Source organism: Sparus aurata, chromosome 10 (genome assembly GCF_900880675.1).
Source record: "Sparus aurata chromosome 10, fSpaAur1.1, whole genome shotgun sequence".
Lineage (NCBI taxonomy): Eukaryota > Metazoa > Chordata > Actinopteri > Spariformes > Sparidae > Sparus > Sparus aurata.
The window spans coordinates 17,777,955-17,804,463 of record NC_044196.1 but is presented as its reverse complement, the minus strand read 5'-3'; the positions used below and the strand labels follow the sequence as shown (position 1 = coordinate 17,804,463).

General features: G+C 42.1%; 1 protein-coding gene across 1 annotated transcript in view; it reads left to right on the top strand.

Annotated features, from left to right (window-relative positions):
• Positions 1-9,143: 9,143 nt before the first annotated feature.
• vax2 (ventral anterior homeobox 2) overlaps positions 9,144-26,509 on the top strand; it is a 29,053-nt gene continuing 11,687 nt past the window's right edge. The window contains exons 1-2 of the mRNA XM_030429734.1: positions 9,144-10,250; positions 14,660-14,847. Coding sequence (XP_030285594.1) covers positions 10,016-10,250; positions 14,660-14,847 — 423 coding nt within the window. The 5' untranslated portion in view covers positions 9,144-10,015. The remainder of the gene's footprint in view (positions 10,251-14,659; positions 14,848-26,509) is intronic.

The window sequence follows — 26,509 nt, the reverse complement described above, 5'->3', positions numbered from 1 at the left end:
TCATGTTGGATTCAACTGGTGTGTGAAGAGATGGAAATCAGCCCCGGATATGTGAGAATTCAAGCTTCAAGGTGATATATTTGTGATTTATTTGTTGCAAAATATGATGAAGTTCGTGAATTCCTTCATGCTACACAAACACATAACTTGTATATATTTATCCACATGTATCCATAGATGTTATGTGCATATTAGAGCAGCAGCAACAAGGTGGTGATGATAAGGTGGTCGGCGTCTTCATTTTTTTGACATTTTGGAACCTGTTAATGTTTAACCGTTAAGACTCTACGACGATTTGCTGCCATTTTACCAAATCTGTTGTTCAGATCGAGGTCCACATAAGTAAAATGGTTACTTTAAAAAAAATCCTACGTATCTTTTATACTTTATCATCTGATTTCTGGATTTTTTTCCCCAGCTATTATCGTAAAACAGTGTGCTTTGCTTCGCTTGTTAAGAGAATGATTTGCACTGAAAACATCTACATTTAAAAAAAAAAAAAAAAAAAACTTGTTACCTACTGAATAATAAACCCTTAACATTGTCGTACTTGCATGGTAACACTTGACAATAACCCTCATTAAAGGGGCGTATGAAGTTTTGGAAAAGACACTCAAAATTCATAGAGGTAATATTCAAACTCAGAAATATGTATTTTTTTATTTAGCTGAATAAAATGAGCTGTTCTAAGAGCAAAATAAGGTCCAAGAACACGGTTTGAAGCTAGAAAGGTGGCAGGGCCCGCCACATATAAACAAAGTTAAACAGCAGGACACTGTGTTGCCCTTTGAGGTCAGTTTGTTTATTCACTTTATTCAGACATGAAAACAAAGAGAGTTTGTTTATTAAGTTTGTTTATGCAATGAAGATTTTTCTCTTCTGATTGAAGTTTTCTCCCAAAAACTACAAAGAGCTCCTCTAGTTCACTGTTAGCAAACAATAAAATGTTTTATAAACCATTTGTTAAGTGGGTGTGAAGGTTTGCAAACACAAGGTGCAACTTTAGCTTTTAACAAATGGTTCATAAAGCATTTGATTGTTTGTTAATGGTGAAATTACTATCAGCTTAAGTTTAATTAACTATGAATATCATTTATTAATGATTTGCTATTATTCAAGTGTATTTATCTGCCTCTTTAAGCCTTCCGTTAGCTTAAAATGTGGATGTATTGATCATTTTCTTTGTCTGGAGAGGAAATTGAGGATAAATGATGTGAACAATTACATTCCAGACTTGGTAAGAATTTTATACAGGTAGATTTTATGTTCGCCTTGGACATTTCAGCCACACAATGCCTTTAGAGCGGTTACACACCACGTCGATGAAATCTGTGAGGTGTCAGGGAGCAGCTGGGACTTTTAGACCAATAAATAACACATGAAGTGCAGCAATAAACCCTCGCTCAAACCCAATCTGAACCAGAACAGGGACTCTTCCACTGCTGGCTGTCAGGAGAGGGCATGCCATGAAGAAGTTTTTTAAGTTTTAGCTGTGCCACACCACACCTGCTCCCACACCATGAAGACAGTTATGAATATATGTGAACACTACGAGGCAAGAAAACCTCAGAGCTTTAATGCAAAAAATAAAATAAAATAAAAATAGAAAATTAGTGCAGCTTTTTTTATCATAACAACACTTTATATAACACATCTTTAATAATGATGCCCGCTGACAACAAGAACGAATACTCTGACATTCGTTGATTATTAGTGGTTGTTTGGACGATAAAGATAAAAACAAAAAACAAAACAAAAAACAAAAAAGTGCTTGGTGTCTGAATTAAAAAGGAGAGTTTTGAAGGAGATGCGCGTGGTTTGTCTCCAGCTCCTCCTGGATGATCTCAGACAACCAGGAGGAAACCTGCCGGATGTTTCGCATCTAGTCTTTTTATAAGTATCATAACGATGGAGACGAGAGGAACAAATGTTTATAATATGGTCGTTCTCTGGCCTTTTTCGCTCACATGCTCTCTCTTTACGCACACGCAGCCTCCGTGACGACGAGCGCGGTTTAATTCAACAACTAATGTGCGTTAATTCAGCCTGTAAATGCTTTTTAAATAATCATGGCGTTTGGGGTGGAAAATCGACTTAAAGAGCCTGTTATGCGACGAAACAAGTGTTTGAGTGTTGATAGTAGTGTTAGTGTGAGGCCTGCTGCTGTGTGTGTGTGTGTGTGTGTGTGTGTCTGTTCGTTGGGTCCATATGGAGTAAACGCGCACTAAAGCGCGGGCGTGTGAGGGATTCACGCGTGGTAATAAATATTGTTCAGCTCTGAAGTCTGCAGGAGGTCAAATAAGAGAATACACGATTATAAAAGAGTTTAATTTGAGGAGAATTGGAATAAAATTACCGAGAAATGCTAATAACAGTCCCTTTTAATGCAATATCTTTTATTAACGTTTAATTTAATTACTTTTTACAGGTGCATGTATGATTTAAAAGCGTGCCATTCAATCTTTTAATCGGCATTTTGTTTATTGAAATCGTGTTGTTCAGCCGCGCTTCACTGACTGACAGTAAATACAAACTCACACTCCTAATCAACTCAATCGGCTCATTACTGCAACCACACTCGGTCTGCACACTTTAAAACAAAGCCGAGTTTTTTAGCAACACTTGGTTCCTCCTCAGAATTAATTGTCTCCTGATAACGGGTCGTGTATTTCTCGCGCGGCCTAAATTTCGTTAAAATCAAACGCAGTTCCGCGCGGCGCGCCCGTGAAAGGTACAGGTGTGTTTGAAGCGGCTCGTTTAAACGAAATCACACCTGCTGCACGTTCGCCTTCACGTCCGGTGTATTCTGCTTTATCGAGCAGATAAACCGCGCATTATTAATTCACTCGGGCCTTTCTTGTTTTTGTTTATTTTGATTTTTTTCTCTCTCCACATGCAGAGAAACTGCGAGGGGCCGCCTGCAAAACAGACGTAAAAGTTTGTTACCTTCTGGGAGCCGGACATGATTTTATTCTGCCAGACTACGGCGAAAAAGGCCAAATTCTGACTCGACTTCACTCAGTCGGGATTAGTTTTAAAGTCGAGGCCTGTCTGTCTTGTTCGTGTGGATGATGATCACGCGTGTGTTTTAGATTCATCCTCCATCCCCTTTCTCTTTTCTGTTCCGTCCACACGTTTTGTTTAAACTGAGCTCCGTGAACGCACCTGCAAGCCTCGCAAGCGTGCCAGTGTGCAGTTCAGGCTCCTGCTGCGCATTTTCGTCAACAATCACTGAAACCACTAAAAAAAAAATGCGCCTATTAATGAGTTCACGGGGGCGTTTTTTATAACTCCGCTGCCTCTTGTAAAGGCTTTTTAAAAAATGTTATGTGCTGAAAGTCAGCCGGAAGCTTTTTTTTCTGTAATTCGTGTGTTTGTGGATAAAGCGTCGCGGGTTTTTGAGTCGCAGCGCGGCTCACACAGGTTTGCCATTCCTGCACAGACTTAGCGTGGAGCTTGTGTGTGGGATGTGTGAACTCTGAGTGGCCCGGTGCCCTCGCGCTGACCTCTGGGATTACAGTAATCTCTGTTGATTGATCTGATTGATCAGGTTCATCTCCACGAGGCCGCAATCCAGCCACACACGGGTGGAGGGAGGGAGTGAGGGATGGAGGGATGGAGGGAGGGGGCAGATGAGGCAGTCGGTGCGTGGTGCAAATAAACAATCTTTTTTCCTCTTCCTCCATTTCTTCTTCTTCTTCCTGCCTCCTCCTGGCCTGCAGGCATTCAGAGGCAGCTCAGTATCATGAGGCAGGACATATGCGCCTTTTTTACGCGCGGCAATCAGAGGGGGGCTTTCCAGTGCGCCAGAAAAGTATGATTCAAATCGAACTGGGTTTCGATTTAATCATCGTCCTGACAAAAAACAAAAAACAAAAAACACAACACAACAACCCGGTTTTCACGCCTGACTGAGCTCTTAAAGTTCACTCGGATCATCGTGCGGTGATAAAACCGCGCGATGATCAAATTAATTTATAGGAAACATCCTCCAGAAGGAGAGAGGGAGTGTTCATCTAAAAATAATTACTACATAAACATATCATGGCGATTAAGGAGAATGTGCAAATTAAAGTCTAAATAAATCAACTCAAGCGCTCTTTTCAAGCAGTGATTTCCATGTTGTGCTGCTGTCTGCAATATCTTTATTTTAAAACTCCAATGATTTTTTCTTTTCTTCCCCAAATTCGTCTAATAACTGACGCCTCGGGTCAGCAGGTCGGGTCGGAACCATTAAATCTTTTTCTTTCAGATTATTAATATAAAACATGTAAATCAAATTGCTGTTAAATATTAACAGTATTTGATATTATCTCCCAGCTGCAACATTAAATAATCGAATAATATAATATATGTGACTCTGAAATGGGCCATTCTGCATCAGAAGTGCTTTTACCTCTGGTGCTTTATGTATATTTTGCCTTTTAACTTTAATTTTTTTGGATTTTTAACGCAATAACAGGGTATGATTTGCTGGTTTTACTCCACCAAAGGATCTAAATCCCTCTTCCTTAAATTTAAAGTAGCGCTGCCACATTAAGTTTTCATGTTCCGAGTAAAAGTCCTGCTTTTAAAATGTTGCTCTGGTGAAACATTTCAACATTTGTATAAACATCTTTTTTTAAATGTTGCAGCCGATGGAGATAAAGCTCAACTTATTTATAGTTGGTGGATTTAAGATGGAACAGTGCGTCAATTTGTGTGATACACACAGTATATTAGATGACACGGTGTAAGGTAATACATCTATTAAATGTTCATGTAGTAGTTGTTTAAAAACACTCTGGATGTAGAAGGAAATGTGAGTTCAGGTCTCTTTATGAAGAGAGAGAAAGGAACTATGTTGGCATGTTGAGAGAAGAAGCTCACTGTTAAAATGTAGTTTTAATCCTTTTTATACTCCTCAGAATGTTTTTTTTTATTAAATAACTAACACACACATATATAATGTCTCATATATATATATTTGTGTATGTTAATGTAGGATTATAGCAACTGAATCAGTAGAAACTGATGAAGAACAAATAAAACAACAAGCTGAATACATGTAGTGGAGTAAAAATATTGTATAATATTGTCCTCTGACTTGTGAAGTTCCCACTGATTGTCCCACTGATTTTATAGGAGATAAAAAGTGCCAAATTAGTGCAAATCTGCCTTAGTTCGGCCTTCTTTTATTAAACAATTCAATAACACAGATGTCAAAATAAAAAGCCTTTATTTAGAGAGATAAAGATAACTGTCAAACTGTGTTGTCGTGTAGACTTCGGGGAACAAGAGGAACAGGATGAAGAACAACCGCAACAAAGTAATTCAGTGTAGTGTAGCTTAAAGCAGAGCGTGTGTTGTCCTCTGAGATTTAACGAAGTCAAGTTGTAAAGTAGCTGATAAATGTAAAATACTGAAGTCGAGTACGAGTAGCCAGAAATACTGCTTCAGTACAACTTAGTACCCTGCATTTCACCCAAGATTTTATGGAAGTTGAAAAGTGCCTCAATCAATCTGTCTATCTATGTAGCAGGAAATGGAACTACTCAAGTTGAGTACGAGTGGCTGGAAATACTGCTTAAATTAAAAGAGAAACTAATTTCAAAAAAGTTCAAAACTGACAAAACAATACTGACTTTTAAACTAGTGTAAAAACAAAAACGCTTTGTAAAAAAACTATAGATACAAAATATATATGTAGAGAGGAAGTTAAAGATGATTGTCCTTTGTATCTTTATGAACAAAATAAATAAATGTAGAGCAGCTTAAACCAGAATGTTGTAAAGAGATGCAGTAAAGTAAAAGTATGTAGTTGCAGAAAATAGAAAGGGTCAAGTTGAGTACAGGTAGCTGGAAATACTGCGTCAGTACACCCAGCGTGCATTTCACTACAGCTTATATGGAAGCTGAAAAGGGCCAAAACCAAGTCTGGGTTATAAATAAATCTGCCTATCAATGGAAATTGTGCAAAGTAGCAGAAAAATGAAAATACTCAAGTTGAGTACAAGTAGCTGGAAATACTGCTTAAAAGTACTCAGTAACTTTACATTATACCACTAATTTTATAGAAGTCCATATCCATTTATCTACAAGTGAAATAACATAGATGACAAATTGATAAGCATATATATAGAAAGAGTTAAAGATGATTGTTGTTTGTATTTTCTGAACAAATAAATAAATGTAGAGCAGCTTTCAGCAGAGTATTGTCCTCTGAGACGCAGCGGAGTGAAAGTATAAAGTAGTCCGAAAATGGAAATACTCACGTAGAGTACAAGTAGCTGGACGTTACTCGAGTGACTGTGCGTGTGTGTTACAGAAGTCCAGACGTGCCGAAACAACACTCGCTTGTGAATGAATGAATGTTTCAGTGCCTGTTGTATCGGCGAGGTGTCAGCCTGCAGCAAAACTCCCTCGATGGCAAAAAAAAAAAAAAAAATGGTTTAAAATATTATAATGACAGAATGACAGTGAAGAGGTGTCTTAATGGACTGAAATCCAAATGTGAGCGGTCTTTAGAGGGGGAAGAAGAAGAAAGTTCAACATGGTGGACGAAAAATCTGCTTTTTCTTTTTTTTTTTTTGGGGAGAGTTTTCAGTTGCGCATCAGTAAAGGCGAAAGGAGAAGGGGTAAAAACACACAGGGAGGAAGGAGGAGAGTGTGTGTGCGTGTGCGTGTGTGTGTGCGTGCGTGCGTCGCGGCGCACAGCAGCGGCAATCAGTCCCCTCTTGTCTCGCTGCTGAGTGCGGCGTCTGATTGACAGTTTCCATTCATCCTCTGTGAGATTAGGCCAGCTGAAAGGAGTAACGACCCGCGGGGCTGTGAGCGGTAATTACGGCCCCTTCGGATAAGAAAAATAAGAAAAAACACACACACGGCAAAACTATAATTATATAATCCCGCTCCAAAAAGAATAAAATAAAACTACCCTTTTTTTCTCTCGCTCCCCCCCCCCCCCCCTTCATTTTTTTTGTTGCTGTTCTGTTGCTGCTTTCAGAGATGTTTCACCTGTAAAGAGGAGACTCACTCTTCCAGCCTCTCCGTGCGCCCGAAATGATCTCACAATCACAACAAACCGCGGGCCGCGCCGTCAACACCGCAAAACGAGGGGCCCTCCTTGCTCGATGAACGCGGGTATACGGTAAAAATGAAAAAAAAAAAAAAAAAAAAATTGCAATCTGAGTCCTGTCTGATCGAGGTGCGTCTTGTGCGTTAACGGCGCGTCCGGCGCGAGGCTCCACGCAGGAGTGCCACACACGGCTCCAGGCTTTTTTTGTGGATTTTTTGCGGGGAGGGGAGATGATGCAGCGGCCGCAGCATCATCTCCCCTCCCCGCAAAAACACACACACACACACACACACACACAAAGCCTGGAGGAGGAGGATGAGGTGGAGGTTGAGGTGGACAGAATAACGGGAACACCTGTTGAATCCAATAACTTCCGTGCGTATTCGCCTTTTGCAGGCTTTACACGATGACTGTTTTATAAAGGCGTGCTGTACATTTGTTATGTCTCACATCACGGGGCTGCTGGAGGTCGATGCCTTATTTTATTTTTTGGGGTTTCCACAGGTGTTTCGCGCTGATCTGACAGACAAATTTGACAAAACTTTATCAAAAATTTCTAAAAAAAGCAGCATTTAAGGACGCAGCTGGATATTAATATATATATATATATATATATATATATATATATATATATATATATATATATATATATATATATATATATATATATATATATATATATATATGGAATTACGTGTCATGGCTCTTTATGGCGCAGTGACGTTAAGTCACTGGTTAAGTCAAGTGAAATGTTTTTTTTTTTTCACTTTGGCGCACAAATCGCGAATTTTACGCACTCCCTCGCGCATACTTAGGTTTTTTTTAATCTGATAAGACAAAGCTGAGCTCTGGGTTGTTACATGAGGGAATTGTAATGATGAATGCGTTTGAGGAATACATGTGAATATGACTGCAGGCTATCCGCTCACACAGAGACCTTGATACATCAAATTTGGCACGATTATCCAAAATTAAATAAAGAAATCCATACATAAAAAATAATAATAATAGCGGCCTATACATGTGGGCCTAAAACGACTATCCATACATGCATAATTTATTATTTTTCTTTCAGTGGTCCCCTAAATCACAAATTTGTCTTATTCGTATGTATCTATTATATTACTCTATGTATGTAGATACGACAAACTGAATCCGGGGGGCCACATCGGGTGTTTTTTAATGAAGGGTCCATTCAGGGAAGCGAAACCTAAACACTTAACACAGACATTTAAAAACCTTGAACTCAGGCTCTCTGATTACAAACAAACACAACGCGCGTCTGATTGTTCCTCGTCGATGTCCGACGATTCCTAGAAAATTCATCATTGGCCCTCCATTAATCGGTCTACACATGCGAGAGCTGTAAACATCATTTAAAATCTTCTTTTCATGGCCCCCCAAAGTCCATCAAGTCTTGATTTGTGATAGAAAAGCTAAACCCTGGGTCACATCTGGCATTTTAATGAAACATGGGATTAGGGGGGCAAACCTTAAACATGAAAACATGCCTATGAAAGATATTGAAATGTGACCTGAGGGGTTTCTGTTTTTATGGCCGAAAGCCAGTCTGACTGGCTGCAACTACGAAGCAGTACGCAATAAAACGTCAAATTCGGCCGCGTTTTATCATCGGCCTATAGGCACATATAGATCCTGTCAGGGATTTTTGGGGAGCATATGAATTTGACACCGTGACGCGTTTTTACTTTTGAGTTTAACCCCAACGGGCCAGAGGTGCTTCCAGCTCTTGGTGAATCACTACTTTGCGCAGATTTTAGGGATCGCAGCTCAGATTCCTGCCGATAAACCCGACGATAAATATGCGATCTGGATCTGGGGGGAGAACCCGTCCAGCGCTGCGTTCTGGCTGTTCGCAGAGCGGGAACAGCGCACACAAACCATCGTCTCATGTCTCCGTGCCTGATCCCGGTCTGCAGCGCCGCTCATCCTCTTGTCAAAACGTGCCCTGGGCCCCGCGGACCAATCGGCGACGAGCTCCCGCGTGGACAGGAAGTGACGCGCGGGGTTCCTGCCTCTGTAAAGTGGAGCCCGTGTCGCCACAAATGTTATCCACACACCAACGTCTCTCCTCTGGTAGTGTAGGCAGGGTGTGTGAGCCGGTTTCCCCCCTCAGCTCAGGCGTGATGTTTCAGCCGTGAAGCAAATTGTACAAACTGACAAAGAGCGCCCGAGACTCTCATCTGTGCGCAAATGTGACCATTTTCCCCTCGTTTTCCCGACAGCCCCCTCTCTCCTGCTGGGGTTTTCGTTTTGTTTTTTTTTCTAGTGGGCTCCCTCCACAAGCCAGAAGACCACCGACCCCCCTTATGTGGCCATCTCACCACATCCAGTCACGGATCCGCAGACGCAGCCGATCAGAACCGGGGCTGAAGTAACAGGCTGCTGCTTTTTTTTTTTTTTTTTTTTTTTTTTTGTCTCTTTCTCGGACAACCCGGCAGAAAGTTTCCTCCCGGCCTGTGCACGCTGAACTGTGACCGCTGCTGTGTGGGCTCTTTTTCTGTGCACCGCCCGCCTCTCTTACTTTATTTCTACGTGGGTGAGCAGTGTTGTGGCACCTCCCCGCTCCTCCACAGATCTGGTTGCCCCTCTTAGCACCATGCGTTTTCTTGCGCTACTATAGTTAGAGCAAGGATCCCGAGTTTTTCTCTCTCTCCCTCTCTCTCCCCCCCTCTCTCTTCTTTGGTTTTTGCACTCCTGGAACCGCGCGTCATGCCGCGACACCTGAAGCGCACCCCGGTCCCGTTCCAGGACCGCATGGTTCCTTTGTAACTGGATCTACTTTTTTTTCTTTTTGATTTGGAGGGAGAGGAGGGCATGCTCTCCTCGTCTCTGGAGAACACTTGCAAAGAGGAGAAGAAAGTCGAGAGAAGAGGGTGAGCAGCAGCGACAGACGGAGAGGGAGGGATCATCTCAGAGAGTCTGACTTACTTGTAGATGTTCGATCAGGCCACGACTATGGGCGATGGGAACCACCGCTGTGGACCCAACCCGCTGTGCTCGGACCGGATGGACACAAAGTGCCGCGCCGAGATAGGGAGCCGGTCCCCGGTGCAGAGCTCCACCGACACCCCGGGGACATCAGCGTCCACCCCGACGTCCTCCAGCGAAGACGGCCACGACAAACTTTTGGGAGTGGACCCTGACTACTGCCGGAGGATATTAGTGAGGGGTAAGTGGACGGAAGCAAAAAAAAAAAAAAAACAACAAACAAAAAAACGAAACAAAACAGAAATTCTAAGACTGGTAAAATGCGAGAGTTTCCAGGAAAACTGAGGCCATTTTAACTTCTGCGCTGTTATTTCATCCATAATGGTCCCAATTAGAGAATAATGACTCCCAACAGACAGTCACAGCAATACAAATAAATACTAAATAAAACACCAGAAATGTGTTTAAACAAGAAGCTGGATGTGGAGTTGCGTGTTTGGTGCTATAAATATACACACACACACATAAAATATAAATATATACATATGTGTCATAACGCGTTTGGAACAGGAAGTTAATTTCTAAACAAAGTGCTCAACAATACAACACCCCAGGTGCAGGGGTGGACCCGCGACCAGAGCTCCTGCTGGGGCAACAATGGCCACTTCCGTGATGCCCGAATTAATGTGACACCGGACCACACCCGCCAGTGTTAATTTAAAAATTAAAGAAATTACGTTTGCGATTTAAAATAAAGCATTTGCACGCTGTTCGCAAGAGAATATATGAATTGATCGGCCGGATCGATAGTCAGAACGATCACTGGAGTAAATGTGCGCTGAAGGTTTTTGTGTCAGAGAGAGAAAAATTGACGTGAAAATTTCCGCCCTCGAGCCTGTGTGTCGCTTTTATCAACAAAGAGGCAAAAAAAAGAAAAAAAGAAAAGAAAACAACAACAACACACTCCACTATAAACCTGTGTGTGTGTGTGTGTGTGTGTGTGTGTGTGTGTGTGTGTGTGTGTGTGTGTGCACTTGTCGGTCGCCGGCTTGATGCCTTTGTGTGCCAGCGCTATGTTAATGAACGTCAGAATAATATTTAATTCAATATTATGCCGGGTGTCCACGCCCTCCTGCAGGAGGCCGGCAGCCGCACCAGACCTGTTTGGAAAAAATAAATAAATAAATAAATAAAATCCAGCAAATTAAGAGAAAATCACAGCAGTCACAAAAACACTCTCGGGATGAGATTTGAAAACAATTATTAGCAGCTGCGTTTCTATTTTTTCTTTATTCTAAATTATTGATTGATTGGTTGGATTTGGTTGTGTGGTTCTGAACACCTCCAAACATTTTTTTCTGTTTAATGAATTCGTGCACGTCAAAATGATAGAAAATTAAATAGCTGAGCAAATGTGCGTGATTTGGTTGCGCCAGGTTTCACTGACATACAGACCCGCATGTACAGCGGCCTGTCGCTCTCGACTCGGGAGGTTAGTTAAGGTTATTCTCCTCTAAGATGCTTTTTACTACTATATCAAGCGGGCCTGAACATACAGACGGTTATAGACGAGCTCGGTGAGGGGAAATAATAATAGAATTTGAAATATAGCGTGTGAGGAACAGTCAAATCCACTGCCAAGTTTTCCGCATTAAGGATATTTAATAGGCGAAAAAGAAAAAAGTCAGCATGTAGCAATTTTTTTCCATTCAGAACTCCATAAAGAAAAGGCTTAATTTAAGCTGCATTCGATATTTGGGTGCGGGATCTTTTGCAGCGGTATGCAGGCCCTAACTGCTGTTGTTTTTTTTAATGTGTGGACGGAATCAATATGTCGGCCTTTCACTCCTCGCTTGTAGGACTGTAGGACACAGCTGAGGATAGAATGAATACTGGTGGGTATATATTTCTCTCTTTTTTATATATATACGGCGGGTTGAGTGGTGCCCGTCTCCTGTTACTTTCTTTAGCCGGAGAGGAGTGGATTAATGTGGCGACGACCGAATTTAAACAGCAAAACGACGGAGGTGGCGAAGAAAGATGGCGAGGAGAGAGGGGGAGATTACAGTGACTACATAAATAAATCAGCCTAAAGCAGCTTCCTTCTTCTTCTTCTTCTACATGGCGTCGATCAATCGTAGCAGAATTCTGCAAACGTGTTCCTTTCACGTTTATTGATCATCACGAGAGTGTTACATGTTTGTTTTTTTTTTACATATATCACATCCCTGCTTCTGATTACAACATGTGAGATCTGTTCATTTTCTCTGTGTGAATTAGTTCAACACACGGTCGCTGGTTATTAGTGTCCATTATAAGAGGAGGAAGAGGCCTGCAGCAGGACAGGGCTGCGTGTGTGTGTTAGTGTGTGTGTTAGTGTGTGTGTGTGTGTGTGTGTGAGAGAGGCAGTTTTTTTTGGGGGGGGGGGGGGGGGTGGAGGTGGTGGAGGTCTTGGAGGCCCACAGCTCGCACTGAGCTATCGACGCCTGTAGTGTGAGGATTTGTTTTCTGAAGTCTGGATGCCTTGCTCCGGTTTTTTTTTTTTCTGCAGAGAGGCCGCAGGGTCACCGAGAGGTCAGCAGGTCGGCGTACAGCCGCAGATTTTTTCCCTTCCTCCGCCCTGCGAATGTTTTCCATCGCAGCTTCAGTGTCTTGAGAGAGAACGCGTAAACGTGCACCGACATTGCCCGCGAGCCTGTATATTCGTGTCTTTGGTACGCAAAGCCTTTACGCGTGCGTAAAGATGGAGGCTTGATTCATTATAGATCAGGCCTGATCAAAAATGTTTAATTCATTCGGACCAGGACGCACATATAAGATGCATTCATTTGGTTTAATCATCTGTTCCCCCGCGTGACTTTATCCACGCCGAATGTTGCGTTTACGTTCCATAGCTACGCTTTAAAAAAAACCCAACCCAAAACAAAATACGTAAATGCTGCTCAAATCTGACTTTAAATGATGTGATTCAACTTCAGTCTGAACTCTTCGCTGTTTCGCTCTCTTGTTTTTTTTTTAGCCGGTAGCCTACCTATGGAAAACACTATGGTCCAATCAGTTTTGTTTCATATTTAATTCAAGGCGCTTCATATTTTATTGGATTGCATATTTCATGACTTCAAAACCCCGGACAAAGAGGGAGGCCGTGTCTGGCCAGCGCTGCCACTGGATGCGATAAATACGAACAAATATTCTCGGACGCTACAAGCAAGAAATACAACGATTTCAGAGCGAATTGTGATTTTTTTCTTTCTTTTTTTGTGCGATTTAAAAAAAAAAAATTGGGGGGGACAATACCCCGAGGGGCTTCTTGGTCCAGGGCGGGGTGTAACCACTGACCCTCAGCATCCAGGACGTCTCATATTATTTTGATTTCCATTATCTAAAGTTTTAATATATATTGTTTTTCTTCAATTTTAATTAGTTCAGCTTTCCCCTCAAATAAAATAAAGATCTTTGCAAACAAGCATTTTTTTTAATTAAATTTTTTCATTCACCAACAGGGTGGAGCCCTTAGAGCCCTACACTAAAACTAAAAGTAAAATAAAAAACAATTAAAAATGCACAAAAAACAGGTCGATACACGCCAAGTTTAGCCTACACTATAATGACTGTTTGTCCAAGAACCCACACAGTATGTTGTTGTTGTTGTGGATGGTTAATGACGCACAGACGTATTGTTTGTGGCGTAAACAGTTACGCGTAAAGCTTTCCAGCCACTTCCGGGGTGAATTTAAACTTCACGCAGAGAAAACGAAGCTATCTGTGAAACCTCTGGCTGGTGGTTCAATAACCACGACAGATATTCAGCGAGTCCAACGAGAAATTAGGGCAGGACCGAGCAGAATTCACCCCGTGTGCATATTTCATCAACCCCCTTATTTCTGATAAAGTTCCCCCATAAATAATTCTGCGTGCTCTGGTGCTAATTTGAGGATTTTTTAATGAAAACACGAGACGTTTTAATTTTTTTTTGTTGGGAGCATGGCACCCACTATTTTACTGACGGTGACGCAAGGCTAATTTACGTTGTCGATATTGATTCATGAGGGGGGAAAAAAAAGAACTCAATCAACAAAGCGTTAACCTTTTCCCCAAACACCCCATACAAACACTGCATATGGATTATAGGCTTACAGTGATGAGGGGCCGTGTTTGCCCTTGTTGTTATGATGAGCTCTCTCACACAGCCTCGAGTTTGGGCACAATTACAGAAAAGCGTTTATGGTTTAATTTGTTATTTTTCAAAACACAGTTATTTATTTTTTTAAATGATGGAAATAAAGCCTTTCTTCGAGCTTGTTAAAAACTCTCTTGTGGTTAAAATAACACACATGGTGGTGGTTTTACTTAAAGACGCACAGACCCTCATGCATCCATTTTTTCTTCTCACTCGAAGGCCATAGCCCACAGCTCATGAATATTACATCCGGTTTTGCACAATGTGAGCCTATTTCACTTTAGCCTCAGAGAATGGTGTGTTTATCTGGTCTTTTTATTTCTTTCATTTTTTCTTTTTAGATTTTTAAAAATTTTTTTGTTGTTGTTGTTTTTATTTTAGCCCAAAAGTACCTTAAAAGTTTTAGTAGCTTGCTTGAAAATATTCTGAGAGTTTATGTAATTGTATTTGTATTTTTTTTTCTTGGACAGATGCCAAAGGCACAATCCGGGAGATCGTGCTGCCGAAAGGCCTCGACCTGGACCGGCCCAAGCGCACACGGACCTCCTTCACAGCCGAGCAGCTGTACCGGCTGGAACTCGAGTTTCAGCGGTGCCAGTACGTCGTGGGCCGCGAACGCACCGAGCTAGCAAGGCAGCTAAACCTCTCCGAAACACAGGTAAGAAGAAGTGCTGTGTCCGGAATGAAAAGTGCCAATGTTCGGGGTAATAAACTGCAGTAAGAAAAAAACAAAAACACAAACAAAAAATTCAGAATTCGCAAAAAACAGCTATGCTAGTAGCCTAGCCACCAGTTGCTTGTTAGCGCTTCAACTTCGCTTTTTTTCTTTTTAATAATAAACTTTTACTATCTCAATTATATGTTATTTTATTTCATCACCACGCCCTTTAACGTTAGCTTAATATTTAAAGTAGCTTCGTCACAGGTGTCTCCTTTAATTAGCTCCTCGACCAATCAGAGGCCAGGAGTGGAAAAGCTGCCCCGCCCCCCCTAAAAATAAAACCGTCTTCTTCATTTTCAGGCCGGAAAATGTTCACAATCCGAGAACAGAGGCAGACTGTTTCATTCAGGTCTATGCTCCATATATTAAAGCAGAGGAAAAAGTCACACATTAATCATAAATAGGCCCTCGAGGTTTGAACGTGCGCCAATGAAGGCCATAATGAGCACCAAGCCCATGGCCTCACAGCTAAAGCAGTATAAACGGATGCGGGCGGCTAAGGGTGCCGAGGGGGCTGCTGCAACCCCATAAAACATACGCCGAATTTACAAGAAGGCCCAAATGATTAAGAATATGTCAGAAAAGGCGCTTCATAGAGTTTCTAAAGTTCCTTCCAACTCGACAACTCGCAAAATTCTACGATTTTATAAGTTAGTCTGGAGGATTTTTCTCCCTCTCCTCCTCTTGGTGTGGTTGACTGTTGTTGGTGTGGCTGCTTTGACCTGTAATATGTTGGTGTTGAGGTTTGCCGTCTGCTGTAGGGCAAGACGTTCCCAAATGGTTGCATGTCATTGTTAATAACAATCAGACGTCTTATACAGGCCAATCAAATGAATGCAAAAAACCCCCATGAATGTCTCGCATCATTTATTATGACGTCACTATATAGACCGACCCCTCGGCACCTCCAGCTGCTAGTGCATCCTTACATTTGCACACTTATTACGTATTTTTCTAGACGCTGTGATAATTTATGTAGCCAGGGTCCATTTAAAAAAATTTACAATTTTGTGCACACGGCCATGAACATTACATTTCGAACGCTGAACACAACACCACCGCAGCCTCGGAATAAGATGAGTCACGACCCCTCTGACACATCAAGCAAAATTCATCATCAGCACACCCAAAAAAGGCCGTTTTCTATTCACCATGGGGCTGCTGGATTGAATCGCGCACTGTACCTACATGTGCGTGACAGAAAGGAGCACGCGTCATGCGTGGCCGGATGGTCGCATCTGACGCGTTCACGTCCTTAAGAAAAAAAAAAGGGAATCTGCGTCTCTGCTTCCGGCGCAGCACCAACAGTCATCATCATCAGATTTGTGTTGTCTTCAGCAGCGCCGTGGTTCGTGTGCTGGAGAGAGAAACTGTTGAGCCCATGTGTTGCTGCCCCGCGGATCGGCCTGCCGGCTCATCCGGGGCTCCTCTGAGCACCGCAGACATTTCATGGCACTCGTTCATCGACCCTGCGCGCTTCATTCAAAATCTTCCTCAGGGGCTTATGGGCTCTAGAGGACCTTACAACACCGGATCTTCTTATTAAAATAAAAGTTGTCCTGTCCCATGTATGACTATATCTACGCAGCAATAACACACCGGGTGGCAGGTTTTGCAAAAGGTTTCTCGACCAGCTTTTTTTTTCAAGCGAACAAATTGCAGAACAAATGTTTGGCAGAATATTAACACAGAAGCCATTATCACCAGCATTTTCCCACAAACTCTAGGTTTATGCGCATCGGTATTGAAAAGCGTAAATTTAGTTGTTTTGTGTCTTCTCCGTGGGCCTGTAGAGGACGGGCCCCTGAACTCTGGAGTTTTAATGTCCGACTGAAAACCTGCCGACACTTCTGGACCACACTTTCTCACTTTTGGTGCTGTAGTGTTCAAGTTCAGATCGTAAAACGTGTCTTGTGCCTGTTGGATATGCGTCGCCAGATCGTCCTATAAGTAAATAACCCTGCAGACAACACTTCACATAAAAAGGGGGTCTTGTAATGTCTCCAAAGCCTCTAAAACTTAAAATTAAAGTAGGAGGATGCCCAAATGTTCCTCTATTTATTCTATTTTTTAACAACATGTGCAATAAAGCCAAGGATGCTGCAGGTTTCAAAGAGTTTCTTGGGTAAAAAAACAAAACAACAAACACTTGTTGCAGGAACTTTACGCACCATCACAGTGGAGTGCGCCAACGCAAGCAACAACAAAAAAACCCGCACTCAAACATAAAGGTGGTGGTGGTAGGGGGGGAGGAGGTGTGTGTGTGATTGTGTGTGTGCAGATTTGGGAACAGAGCAGCCACTGTGTCCCTCATTAGCGCTGACACATAGGGGTGTTAATGGGAGGGCCTCAGCTTCCTGCTGCTGGGGAGGCGCAGGGGCGGCAGGTGATTGGCCGAGCGAGCCCGTCTGAAAAAAAAAACAACTGCCTGACCTTCGATGCGAGAACAAAAATGTAAATAATAATAATAAAAAAAGTGTCCTGCGGTAATGGCGTGAAATATTAAAACCCGTTGCTGTGAAGTTTTTTCTTAATGCTGCGCTGCTATTGAGGCGGCTTTTAAGCGCGATCGAAAGGCTTTTAGTTGGCATTAGTGAAGTTTTCTTTCTTTCTTTCTTTCTGTTTTTTCATTATCTATTATTATTATTATTATCTTCCTGATATGTTTAAGCAAATGGGCGAGCCATTCAAGGCTGATCTCACTCACACGCACGCACGCACACACGCACACACACACACACACACACACACACACACACTGGGGCTGTTTTGTGGTTTTCAGGTGACTTACTGTGTTTGTTGATGTGTTCAGTGCGCTGCTCGAGGCTTTCACAGGTTTCACCGGAAGTCATTAGATTTTTTTTAATGGTCATATTTAAGACTGGCTGGGTATGAAAGCAGCTCCATTATGGCCTTTTTTTCTATCTATCTATCTATCTATCTATCTATCTATCTATCTATCTATCTATCTATCTGTCTGTCTGTCCAATGAACTTACTATCAAGGTGCAAAATCGAGTTTTTGGGCCTTTTTTTAAAAATGTTTTTATTCTAGCACAAGCACTTCCTTCTTCATTTTGACGACATTAACGAAATTAAATCTACATATTAACTCGTAACCTGCTGAACTTCAGTCATTTCCATCGCATGGAAACAGAAGATTTTTTAGACGTACCCCCCCTTTTTAAAATGTTTTTCATCTCACCTTCAAAACGACATGCAAAGTGGAGATTAATATCACACACAAACAAACACACACACACACACACACACAAAATTGACCTCCACATTTTGAAGAGTTTATCTCAGCCACAACGGGGGATTAAAAGGGTATCACACACTTTATTATTATTATTATTATTATTATTATAATATCAGGAACCTTTTGTAAACGTGACAGGCCTCCTCTACCAATGACCGAAACACAAATACTAATTACAGTAACACGGGAGGCTGCTGGATCGTTAAGTGTTTTTTAACAATGTTTGGGGATTTGGTCGTTGACCCATGTGGTAACTCCAATTAGTTTGGTCAGGTATTCAAACTGATCAAGCAATGAGGCAGCAGACATTGGAAACCCACAAATACACACGCAGACACACACAGACACACACAGACACACAGGTACACACACACTGGGACGCACGCACAACGCAAAATGGCCCGAAAAATCTTAGAGTAGGCTATTATTTAATATTATTACAGACAACTGGGGTGGTGGCTGGTATTAAATTAGTTGTATGATTATTAGACATTCTCAGTGTCCAGAACTCGGAGGGATATTTATAAATCGTGGCGATTTGACGTATAGTATTTTCAAAATAAAAGGGAGAAGAAGAGGCACGGTTTCCTGACGCAAAGCTCGTTCAGCAAGAGGCAGTAAAGAGATAATTGAAGAGTAAATATAAGGAAACGGGTTCATGAAGGCATCATACAGGCGTCTTAACCTGGGTGGAGTCGGTATTATCCGGTCACTGGAAGAAAAATCGATCCAGTGCGTCTCGTTCGTCACATCAGCAACATGTCAGTGTCATATTCCTCAGAATATCCTGCGTTTTTCTACTTTAACTTCCAAAAACTGTTTTTTCTCAATAATTAAAAAGTTCCACTTTCAGAACAGAGGAACAGACACATGTCTCCAAATTCCACCTCAAAACAGGCTCAGCTCTGAAACACAGATAATAATCCTACTTTTTTTTTAATATCAAGGGTGTATTTTGTCTCTTGTGGGGACACTGCGAACCAATCCCTGCATTCAGTTATCACGCCGCAGTAACGCGTTACTCAGTAGTCCGTTACCAGCCCGCAGCTCTGTCTCCGATCATCCCGGCAGGTGGCTCCCCGCTCCAGGATAACAGCAGGAGGGGCTCTGTGTGTGAGTGTGTGTGTGTGTGTGAGAGAGAGAGGGAGAGTGTGTACACAAACCACACAAACAATGACAGCCTCTGGTCCGTCTCAGTTACCGTATGATCGCTTTGCTCCTGGATGATTATAGATTAAAGAGGACTGCACGGATGCTTTTATTTTGAAGGTACGTCGTGTTTAATGTGGAGGAGGAACACTTGGCAGCATTTCCAGGACTTATTAATGTGTGAATCTACTGCAAGTGGCCACAGAGAGAGCTCCAACAACAACACACAGCATATTTTGGTCATCTTTAGCTTCTTTTTAGCTTCTTAAGTGCATCTCCAAGTTATTATTTGAACAGTTTAGAGGCCTTTTCTGTCCTTTTGTTCAGATTTGCTTCACTTCTTCTGTCTGTACGCTTCTCCCCTCTCTGCCCACCAGCGTTACACATTCTTGGTCGTGTCCTGCCCGTTCCAACTGGTTTGGCAGTGTGACTCCAGGACTTTATTTTGGGGGGGGACACCATGCTGTGTGGTCACTTTAAGCTCTTCCACAGTCCCCCTGAGTTGAGTGCAGCTGACGTATGCGCTGCCCATTGTATCAGTCCATTGTTGTTCGCAGCCCTTCCATGGAGAAGCTATGGATTTAATGGTCTCCGGGCTGCGTTAAACTGGTTTAATCCCGCAGCAAATGGGAGATGGAGATGGGGGCTCAGTGATGGGAGTCATGTTTAATCTTTAATGTACAGCCGGCAAAACGATGCACAAATGTGGGCGAATGATTGCATTTGTTTTACTGGGGAGATAGCTCCACTTTCATATGGCACAGCTGTGCTGGTATTTGAGGTTGTCTGAATGTGTTTTAAAAACAGTTACCCATTTATGACTTAGAGCTATCAGTCAGCGTGTTAGGAAACAGCCCCGCTGATAAGAGGTGGCAACACACAATCAGCTGTGGAAGCTGCAGGCAGCTGACTGTACATCACAACATCAACAGTTTTGATTTGGCATATGTATTATTCCTTAATCTGTGGAAATTGTTAATTATCTTTTAAAACAATCGATCACGGGAAAAAAAAAAAGGTTTAAAGTCCTTTTGATTGTAGGCAAAAAATGTAAAGATAGACGTGCACTGCTGCTTCACACTTTGACCAATCTGAAAAAATCTGTCAGGAATTAAAAATGTCCAATCAGGACCTGTGTTGTTGTTGTTTTAGAGCAGAAAACTAGATTTTCTGAAGTTAAACCCTCGTAACGAAACACTTGTTGTCATTTTGATGTTTAGAATATAGAGATATTGATTGAGGTTTTTGTCAATTCTTCTTCTTTATTCATGAAAGGGCAGAGCAATATATTGATAATATATCCATATAATGATATGAGACTATATAGTGGCTTAGATTTTGTTTATTCTTATACGGTGATGTGTCATTAGTGTTTTCTGCTGGTTTTAAAGGCTGTATTACAGCAAAGTGATGTCATTTTCTGAACCTAGCAGACTTGTTCTAACACTTTTCTTTACCCACTGAGTCATTACAGCCACATTACTGATGATTATTTATCCAAACTGTCATTATGTTAATATCTTGCGGAAGTACCAATAGCCATCCCTACAATAATGTCGCCATATCGATATCAAAGTATTTGTAAAATATAAAATGTTGTGATTTTATCGCGCAAAATTTCAAAATCGAGACATAGCAAAAAAAAAGATAAGTCAATAATTCATGACTGTGATGACGCTACCTCCTGTAGCACGCAGTGACATTACTATTAAATGTCTACAGACAATATAGGACATAGAAACGACTGTATTTTTAAATGGGTGTAATTTCTTAACGCACAAATTGAGAAAAATAATGAAAAATGAGCTCACAAGCCTACAGATACCTCTTTAATCATATATTTCTGACGTGATTAAGTGCATCAGTGAGTACTTACAGCATGCAGCCATGTTGGGCTAAAATTTCCTCGGCCTCACTGACTTCTACGCTTAGCTGCAGATCCAGAACTTCATTATCCAGACCCTGGTGTGTTAGGGGTGTGTGTTTGTATCTGAGTGTACAGTACGGGTGTGTGTGTGTGTGTGTGTGTGTGTGTGTGTGTGTGTGTGTGTGTGTGTGTGTGTGAGTCATTTTCGTGCTAACGCCTCGGCTTGGACGAGTTGGAGCTCACACACAGCTGAGCTAAAACAAATTGTCGTTTGTGGACTCTTTGTTTGAGGGGCTATCAGGTCGGTGTGGATCTGTTTACTGGACGATGATGAAAAGTGAAGCAGCTCCACTCGAGCTGAGAGCCGCAGTCTGATCGCGAAGGTGCTTCTGGTGTCTAATACTAAGTCCAGTTTAAAGGGGCACTACATAGTTTTGGTGTAGAAATTCAAACTCGGGATTTTAATATTTCAAATATAGACAAGGTAACAATACAAACTCAGAAATATGTGTTTCTTTTCCATATTGAATAAACAAGCTGCTCTCAGAGGAAAAATAAGGTTCAGAACACTGTTTGCAGCTAGAAAGGTGGCAGGGTCCGCCACATATAAACAAAGTGAAACAGTAGGAAAGTGCGTTGTCCTTTAAGGTCAGTTTGTTTAGTCAGGTTATTTACAGTGTTTGGGCCTAAAAAATATACACAGTAAATACACAGTGCACCTTTAAGTGTTTTGTTTTCTGAATCTAAAGAAAATCAAGGGTTTACCTGCTGTCTGAACACAGATATGTTCATTTTATATGAATATATCAACACTCGCTAAAGTTTCGACATGTTCATCTTTTGATTTTGGCGGTTAACTTTTTCCTGGGTGTTGGTTCATGTTCTCGGATGGTTGCTTCACCTCGATGCGCAACAGCTGACCTCCCGACAGGTGTGTGTGCAAGTCGTCTCAGATCAGCGTCACGCTTCCTCTCACATCCTGCCCGCCGCCTTCTCCCTCACACGGACAAATTCCCCGATGCCACACGGCCTCCGGCGCACTTTGGCGATGGCTGTGAAAACTTTTAGACAATGCTTCTCGTTGCTGTCTCGTGTTTTTAAAAAAAGTATTTTTGGCCTTTCTATACCCGAGCGGGGTCAGAGGTCAGGTTAGATCGGTCCCTCCTGGAGCTGATATTTAGTGCGTTTTCAGCGTTTCTTTTTTTAACGTGTCGTGTAGAGGATCTTTGAGAGAGGCGGGCAGGTGCTTACAGAACTAGGTGACCCTTTTGTGACCTCTTACGAAACCCTGGCTTGTGCAATTTGTTCTGGGGAACATTTACAGGCGTTTAAATCACGTGATCTGAGGATAGAACAGTGGCTGTGGTGGGAAACACAGGAGAACATTCTGCGCTTTATTTTGGCTCATTGAAAGGGAGAAAAAAAAATGGAAAATTTCAACTTTACCTCTAGAAAGTGCTGTATGTCTAAGTGTGTTTCCCCGGCTGAGGCGAGAGGAGACAGGATGACAAGTTGTGTCTCCGTACAGTGAATGTACTCCTTGTGTGTATTGTTCTCCATGACGGCCCAGACAGACGCTGTCTGGCCACTTGTCTGGGGCCTAGAGGACCCGGGCCATGACGTATAGCTGTGCAGATGTAGCAGAGAGGCGGCCGCACAGTGCCGGGTTTGTCCAAACACTCCGAGTGGAGAAAGAGATAGGAAAGGACGCAGACAGACAGACAGACAGACAGACGGACGGACACTCGCTGCCTTTGTGCCTTCAGTCAGTGTTGAGGCTCGTAAAGAAACTCTGCGGCGACCTAAAGCGAGAGAGACGCCCTCTAAACTTCTGTCCAAACCCGCTGATGGTCAGGAAGAGACCTGCGAGGCTCTGATTATCTAATCAACTGATTAGATAATCAGAAGAACATAATAGCAATTAAGATGTATTTGCTTTTGTCCTTAATCACTCTCACAGATTGAATTGACTTGTTTCATCAGCTTCTGGCAGAGTGAAGTGTGTGTGTGTGTGTGTGTGTGTGTGTGTGTGTGTGTGTGTGTGTGTGTGTGACGGTGTAATTTTCCAAACATATGGAGGAGCATGTAATCCTTCAACTGAGGTGAAAACAGGAAAATCAGCAAAATTGGATACAAGAGGTTTTCACTTTTCACACATAATCACACACTCACACACGCGCACACACACACACACACACACACACACCGCTTACACACACACACACACACACACACGCACACACACACACACACACACACACACACACCGCTAACACACACACACACACACACACACACACACACACACACTGAGCGCCTCAAGCCTGACCCCAAGTTTCGGTGTAGTCGGAGTGTGTTCTTGCAGCCACTTCGTGTCGTTCCCCAGACAAATGTGTAAGGCAATTAAAGCTGCAGATTACCTGCGTGGGAGCTTACAGAAACGTGACGACCTCCACACGATGTTCTCACAAAACTAAACGCAGATGCTGAAGTCTTTATTAATCTACTCTGTTACGAGAGAAAATAAAAGTACGGGCGGTGAGAAGTAACAACAGAGGTAAAACTATTAAATATTATTGGATGTACCAATTTGTTTGGTTGTTGATAATTCGGGCGTGTTGCGATGTAACATAATTGCGATATTTTAAATTGAAATATCGATATTGTGTTAATAATACACATGTTCCAATACGATTACTGTAAATCACAAAATTGTCAAGTGTGTTCTGAGTGTAATTTATTTTCAAGAAAAAAAAGACAAAACACATAAGAATCTCTTTATATATTTTTAAAAAAACATTTCCTATGGATATTTTGATAATATCGCTATCGTGCATTCTTTAGGCCGCAATAATCGTGTAGTTAAAATCCGATATTTCGTCATCCCTCTTAGTATCAACGCATCCAGGTCATGTAGTTTATCTGTAGGAGTGCAAAGCTGCCAGAAAAACAAGAGAAATTAAAAACGAGACGGACGCATCCAAACATCTGCACCTTTTCAGTCGTAATCGCTCAATAATTCATTATTCATACTCACAAATACAGCAGAGAATGTGAGAAAATTCAGCTATGATAGTCTTCCAGAGATGCAGCCACGCATCAACACTTTTAACTTGATTTCTCAGCTTGTTTCTACGTGATATTAACATAAAAATTGCAATAAAACATATAAAACCAATTTTCTTGAATTCAACAGTGAAGGATTTGGTTTGAGTGTTTTATGTATTCTTTAGCAAAAGAAGCGAGAGCAGCCGTGGTTTATTTATCATTTGTTTGCTGGCCGGCAAAGTTACACAAAGACCTCAGTATGGACGGTATAATCAATTCCTTTGGTGCATCAGTGGCCTTTTATCATAAGTATTGCACCTGTAACACTGTCTTTTATGGAGAGAATAACTGTAATTTGGATAATTTCAGGGGAGTGAAACAATATTTCCCTCTAAAATACAAATTGGTGGAAGGAAGATCTAGAAAGGTATTCTTAAATATGTAATTCCATACCTCCTAAATTACAAATGACAAATTGACCATGTGAAGGGTTTTATTATGTGCTTAGTGTACGACAAGTCTTTGTCCTCTGGGTGAGGAAAAACTCCCCCAAAAAACCTTCAACAGAAAAGAGAAAAGAAAGGAAGGAGGCAGAAAATGTCGGGAAGAGCAGCAGAACAGTCAGACGTGCAATCTAAGGGTGAGAGCGTCACGCGTTTAAGAAAAATCTCAAATGTGGGAAGCTGAATTGTTCAATCTTCCCCGGCTGCTGCGAGAACCACCAAAACGAATCAAACGTGATTCCTAAAAGAACAAAAAAAACCCCAAAAAACACGAACGTCCTTGTTGGGAGTTCGGCGTAAGAAAAAAAAAAGACCCAACAGCGATTGGAGCGACTGCGGGGTGACATGAAAGAAAAGTCATGGACCACATTCAGACGCCCGCTGGCTTCTCCGGCGAACGAACGCGGCGCAATCACGTACACGACGGTGTGTGGAGGGAGGAGGTGACGGCTGTTACCCGAACCTGGCGGGGAGAGAGAGAGAGAGAGAGAGAGAGAGAGAGAGGGCGGTGGATGGGTGGAGGGGGACGAGGAGGGGGGCGAGACATAGAGAGGTGGGCCTCATAACAGGCCCAAGTGCTTTTGCGCTAAGGAGGATTAGGCAGCCATATCTACCAGCGATTCTATAAGATGGGGTTAACCCCTGGCTGAACCTGGCTGGACATGTGCTGCGGTGGTGGAGCACCAGATCGGGGTTTACTCGGGCGAGGTTAGGCGATGGGCGGAGTCGGTAGGCTTCTCGAGGTTTTAGAGGTCAGGTAGGAGGCAAGGGTGGTCTGAGGGTGAGAGGATGCGAGGAAGGATGGGGCGGATGGAGGGAGGCAGAGAGACGAGGAGGATGGAGGGTGGAGGGTGGATGGTGGAGGTCGGGACGGACGTTGAAGGGCGTTTTTATCTGACGTGAAGAGTCGGGGCAGTGTGCTCGCCATCTTCACGCTGACGTCAACACGGATACGTAGAAAACAAACATCATCGGTTCCAGTTTCAGTCCCTCTGGACCGCTGCGTGGAGGGAGGTAGCACGGAAGCTTCCCTTTAACACACGATGACTATGAATACATTTTTATCCATGTCACAGTTTGTTCCTCGTTTGAACCCATAACAGTCCACAAAGTTGTTTAAACCGTTCAATCTGTTTTTCAGTGTTTAGCCATCGGATATAAGTGAGTAACCACAGAGTTATGAGTCATAGTCATGTGTCCAAATTCCTTCTGTTTCACACCATTAGCCTGATAAATTTGGATTAGTAACACACACAAAATATGTCATTCTTTCACATTTTTTCGACCTCATACGTCCTGATTGTCTCAATCGGGGCCAGAATTGACTCTTATTGACCCACCGTGAGGTTTAACTTGGCCTGGCAGATATCTCTTACGGAAAACAAACCAAAAAAATTATATTAAATTGTTTCAAATGTGTTGTTTGATCTGTTTTATTTTTTGTGAGGTGAAATAGCTCTTATAGCTATTTTTCACAATCAAAGCATTTCATAGAAATGATCTATACATCATGACGGACACAAAACAAGACCAACAGAATAGAATTGGGGAAGAAATCCACTTGAGAAAAGCATGTAACATTTTTTGAAATTGTCAACTGAATTGGATTTTTCAATACGTCTTCTTAATATGCTTAACTTCTTAACTGTCAAGAGAGACTTGAGGCTACTATACAGTTAAAAACCTCATCTCTTTAAGGTAATGTTGGCACATATTTAGCTAAAGATTGTCACTTTTTTATGACTTTGTGAAAGTATTCTCTTTTCTACCT